Genomic DNA, 5840 nt, shown 5'->3' on the forward strand with positions numbered 1-5840 from the left:
CCCCCACTCACTCCAGGGCCGACATCCGGCCGCAGGGTCCGTTTCCCCCCACTCAACCCCACTCACTCCAGGGCCGGCGACTGGAGGTGCAAGCCTCCGGCTGCCGGGTTCGTTTCCACCCCCCCACTCCAGGACCGGAGACAGGAGGCAGAAGTCTCCGGTCGCCCACTCCCTTCCCCTCCCCCCCCACCCACTCCCAACAGGCACTGAGGGGAATGTAGGGTTGCCAGCTCTAAGGAGGGAAATACCTGGAGGTTTGGGGGGTGGATTCTGTAGAGGGCAGCATTGGGCGGGGGGGGGGGCGGAAGGACTCAGCAGGTATAATGTCATAGGGTCTACCCTCCTAAAGCAGTCATTTTCTCTAGGGGAACTGATCTCTGTCATCTGGAGATCAATTGTAGCAGTGGGAGATCTCCAGGTCCCACCTGGAGATTGGCAACCCTAGGGGAAAGTCAGCTGCACAGCAGGGGGTTGAAGAGAATGGTTTGATGGCTGCTGGGCCAAGATTGGCAGCAATAGTTCCCCAGGAGCCCCATCGTAAATGCACCAAACAATTCCTAAAGATTTTCCAAAACACTACTCTGTTGATAAATTGCAACACTTTGAAGTAGCACCAAAGCTTTAAGATCTCTCCAGCTGTCACCTGGAGACTGGCAACAGCTTGTCTGGAGTGTGGGCAGTATGACATTGTATCTGTCTGAGGTCCCCCTCTTCCTCCTCCTCCTCAGATCCCACCCTCAGCAGGCTTCATCCCTAAAATATCCTGGAAGTTTCCAACCTGGAGTTGGCAACCCTATGTCCTGGAGTTCGAACCTGGAGTTGGCAACCATCAGCCAACGTTTATCTGCCTGTCTGTCTTTACAACCCCCCCCACACACACACACACTTTCCTGGCAACCATCAGCCAACCTTTATCTGCCTGTCTGTCTTAAGTTTTACAAACCCCCCCCCACAGCCTCTGCCTAGGGAGCAGCTGACATCATTCTCCTCTCCCCTATGAGATATGTTATGCAACTGAAAATTCCAACTGCCTTGCAGGGGGGGGGGTGAGTTTGAGGTGTGGAATGGAGTGAGGTCCAATCAGCTTCCATATGCAAATGACCTTGGAACGCTGGGCGGGACTGCACAAAGCAGCCAGTCAACCCAGCCAGTGTCTTCTGAGTGTCAGTTCTTCCAGCCTAACACTAAGGAGGCCAAATTTAGAATGTTGCGAAATAGAACGTTGCTATTCAATTATTATAAGGGAGAGATTGCATTTATGTAAAAGACTGACATCCCTCGTTTGTACAAAATGGCTGACGTGAAACACGAGAAGCTCCACAGGAGAGGAGAAATACCTTGCGCTGCCTCCCAGCTTCAATGCAACCTTCCCTAAGGGCTTGTCCAGGTCGTCGTGAACCAGGTAAATGTCCTCCGTGCTCAGGTTGTACGCTTCCGCTTCAAAACAGAAAACAAGGCCCAGGAGGTGAGATCAGGTGGGAAAACCAGCCCGAAGTAATGCTTCTGAGTATACTACGTAAAGACTTTGAAAAAAGCAATAGATATTTAATTATTTACTTTACTACAGCGGCAAGAATGCTATATGCCAAATACTGGAAGACACAAGATGTACCAAAAAAGCAGGAATATATACAAAAACCGATGGAAACAGCGGAAAGTGATAAATTGACTTTATTGATAAGAGGATCCACAAACTGTACATTCCAGAACACATGGAGGCGCTCCTATAATTGGTATAATAGCGCAAATGATTGTAACCTAAAAATGTAATCCCTAGAGCAGTGGTGGCGAACCTATGGCACGGGTGCCAGAGGTGGCACTCAGAGCCCTCTCAGTGGACACGCGTGCCATCGCCCCAGCCAGGCCCAAACCGTCATTAAAGTGTGGAATTCTCTGCCAAATAATTGTAAGTAAATGAAAGCATTTGGGATTGCTTTCCTTACTTTGTTTGGTAAAGTAAAACCTCAGTATTTGGGTTAAATTGCCGTGTTGGCACTTTGCGATAAATGTGGGTTTTGGGTCGCAGTTTGGGCACTCAGTCTCTAAAAGGTTCGCCATCACTGCCCTAGAGCAAAGTATAGGTTAGAACATTGAGATAGCAGATACAGATGTTGATTTTAAGATACAAAAATGTGAGCTCATAGAAAATAATGATTACTGTGATATTGTATTAGACAGAGAATATCTAAGATGCAATTATTGGAAACGTAAGCATTTGATACCCCCGTTTGTGTTATATGTGTGCATGTTTGGTTTGTCTGTTATGAAAAAGCAAATAAAATTCTGCCCCTTGAGGGCAGATTAAAAAAAAAAGAGAGAGATCAGGTGGGAAAACCTGTTGCTCTCCTCCACTGCTAAGGGAGAGAGAGGACACAATCTGCACACACTAAGCATCCAACGGCAGAGGAAGCATGACTTGCCAGAGGCAAAGGTGGTCTGCGACATGGCAAACGAGTGGTGTGTGGACCACTAATGTTGGCACGTTGATTACATTGCTTGCAATATGACCTTTTCTGGGGGGGTTTCTTCACTGGCATCACATGCCTCCTCATTTTACCCTCTTTCCTTGCTGGATGATTTGATTATTGTATAATATTTTTACCTAAAGTGTTCTTTTTAATGTCACTTCTAAGCAACTAACGCCCAAAAGCAGACAGCAGTCCCTGCAGCAATTTTTCTACCAGATTTTGTCAAGGGAAATGAGGGACTGCATTTTTATTCCAAGCGGGGAGAATCCCGTGCCGGCATCACGTCAGATGCCACAAATAAACTGCCGCTTGTCTGCAGCAGGAAAAAACCCGGTTAACTTGCCGGGTGGGCACGGTCCCCCCTCCCTCCTCCCATGCAGCGCACCGAGATCAGCGACCAAACTCTTAAACTAACCCCAATTTGTCACAATGTCCACATGGAGGTGACTTAAAAGGAGGTTACTTTCTTTCCCAGGAAACAGGATGAAGCCGTGGTTAAGAACCCTGGTTCACAGGAAAGACGCTAACCGCAGTGGAGGAGAACAAGGAAAATCATGTGAGCTGTCCTGAACCTTTTGGTGGGATGAAAATGTAACTGAAACAATTGTCTCGAGGAAACTCTCCATAATGGAGAATAAACAGGGCCAATAATAGTCTCTGCGAGTCCTAGAGCATTTCTGTGCGGGTATGCTCAGATGCAGGGCTATTTTGGGGCAGGAACGCACAGGAACGGAGTTCCGGCTGGCTTCCAAGCCCAGGGGGCGGGCACATGCAGCAAGCCCCTCCCCCTGCTCCCAGCAGCCCTCAATTGGGCCATGAGGAGCAAGGAAGTAAGTTGCAGAGCCTCCCCCCACCTTCCTCGGCCCATGCTGAGGCCCAGGGCCCAGGAAGGCCTGCAGAGCCCCCCCCCCCGCCTTTCCCGGGGTGTGGCCTATTATGCTAATGAGTTCCTGCTGGACTTTTTCTACAAAAAAGCCCTGCTCAGATGTAAGTCCTGCTCTATTCAGTGAGCCTTAGGCCTGGCCCACACGTGCAAGAGATAGCAGAACGGACTGCATCGCTTCAGATCACAGGTGGTGGACTGCATCATTGAATGCACTTTTGCCTAAAAAAGCTCCTGCAGTTAGCACGGTAGGGAGAATTGTTCCATTCTTTCTCTATGCTTGCAGTGCTGGATTTCTATCTGCAGGGAATTTCTATCATCAAAATAGGTTTTTACACCTGCTTGCTAAAATGCCAGTGAGATCCAGAGCGATGCAGGAGATCCCAGTTCTAATCCCCACCCTTAGCCACTGACCTTGAGTCAACACCCCCCCCACCCAGTCTAATCTAATTCACAGGATTGTTCTTGTTGGTTGTGAGGATAAATTGAACGGGAGAGATAAAACTTTGTAACTCACTTTGGGTCCCCGCTGGTGAGAAAAGCGGGGTGTAAATATCTCAACACTTACTTAAATGATACTACTAATTTAGCCTATAGGTTTTGAGTAGTGCCACATTAGAAGCCACATAAACCAGGCTAAGCAATCATCTTAAAACTATTCACTACACACTGTAGCTTACGGGGGGGGAGGGGAATGCAACAGCCAAAGTAACCTCCAAATCCACCCCAGCCAAAAGTCCCCCCCAATTCTTCTCCCACTGATGCACCCACCATCTCACCTAGGGATGGAATAATCCGCAAATCTCTCACCTTTGAAATAAAGGGACATTCCAATAAACAATGCTCCAGTATATCCATTTCCCCAGTAGCACATAAGCACAGCCTCTCCTCCAAATAGGGCACCTTCTTATAATGACCACTCATTCATTACTTGAGATGGTATAGAATTCAACCTAACAAGCATAAAAGCTCTCCTGTATTGGAGCCCAGTCAACTGTTTCATGTACAATGTGGGAGACTTCTGGGACAGGACGATCCCAAGTAAGCAAACAGTATCTGAACAGAGAAAATAAGTATGTGGTGTAAGTTCATTCAACCACTTCAGCAACCTCATTCTGAATGTGTGTTACAACAGTGTTCCCAGATGTTATGCCAATGGAAGCGACGTTTCCCGATGTTCTGCAATAGTAGACACTCAGGATGGGACTAGCTGGCCCTCTACAGGGCACAGCTGGAACTGCACGACTGTGGCTCAGGGAGCAGCACACACAGGATTTTGCATCCTTATCAGTGGCCTCAGATGGTGGAAAGAGGATATTTCTCATGCTCTTTTGTGCCTCATCAGGAGTGGCGGATTGAAAAGGAGCACCAAAGAGTCGCTGCTTTGCTCCCACCACAAAATGATCACCCACAAAGCTGCAGCCAAGGTTGCAGGGCCCGATTTTCGGGGGCGGGACCCGCAGCCTGGCAAAACATGATTCTCTGGTGTGCTGCTTTCTCCAGAGCTGTCATGCATTTCGCCTGCTGGGAAATTATAGATAGATTAAAGCAACGTCTCCAGCTAAGAGTAAGCCTGGGACGCTTAATTTAGTGGCTATGGGGCAGGGCCGGACCCAACTTATTTTGCACCCTGGGCGAGGATCCCTTCCCCCCATCCCCCGGTGGCCCACCAATTGTCAAAAATAAATCCATTTTAGGAAGAATGAAAAACACAAATTTTGAAATTGCTAATTACTTTTTTTAAATTGTGAGACACTGTGGCAGGCAACAGCATCTTGAAGCACATACAGAGTGCTTTCCTAATCATTCCAAAGAAAATGACACCCCCTCCTCTGTTACAGTGCAGGATTTCAACACTGAGATTAAAAACAACAACAACAACATAAAATTTCTGGGTCAGTCCAAAGGTCCACAGAGACCTGCATCCTATTTGCCATAAGGGCCAAGCAGAGATCCCCTAATGACCTCAAAGCAGGGGGGGGTCTTGTTGCTGTCCCCCAGAATCTTCACTGTCGAGGGTTGTAATTTGGGTTGCCAGCTCTGAACTGGGAAATACCTGGAGATTCTGGGGGCGGAGCCTGAGGAGGGCGGAGTTTGGAGAGGGGAAAGACTTCGAAGGGGTTTAATCCCAGAGACCCCACCTTCCAAAGCAGCCATTCTCTCCAGGTGAACAGATAATGAGCTTGCTACGCAAGGAGGGCGGGATATAAATTGAATAAAATAAATAAAATAAAAACCGATTGCCTGGAGATCAGTCGTAAGAGTGGGAGGTCTCCAGCCATTATCTGGAGGTTGGCCACCCTGGCATAATGTCACACCGCCGCCGCTGGTCAGATGAAAGGCGAGCAGCATCGATCTGCCTGCCAGCGGGGGAATCTCGCTGTGCTGCGCCGTCTGGAGCGGGCGGCCCGAGGAAGGAGGCGCCGGCGGCCCACAACTGCTGGCCGCAACTAGCAAGCCGCAGCGGAGCCAGAGGCGACCTGACCCAC

At 48.9% G+C, this 5840-nt stretch overlaps 1 protein-coding gene across 1 annotated transcript in view; it reads right to left on the minus strand.

The window, feature by feature from the left end:
* Nucleotides 1–5840, minus strand: part of PTRH1 (peptidyl-tRNA hydrolase 1 homolog) — an 18657-nt gene that overhangs the window by 8859 nt on the left and 3958 nt on the right. Inside the window, exon 3 of the mRNA XM_015410401.1 lies at nucleotides 1338–1437. Within this exon, the coding sequence (XP_015265887.1) occupies nucleotides 1338–1437 (100 nt within the window). The remainder of the gene's footprint in view (nucleotides 1–1337; nucleotides 1438–5840) is intronic.

This window comes from Gekko japonicus, unplaced genomic scaffold (assembly GCF_001447785.1).
Source record: "Gekko japonicus isolate JY-2015 unplaced genomic scaffold, Gekko_japonicus_V1.1 scaffold1863, whole genome shotgun sequence".
Lineage (NCBI taxonomy): Eukaryota > Metazoa > Chordata > Lepidosauria > Squamata > Gekkonidae > Gekko > Gekko japonicus.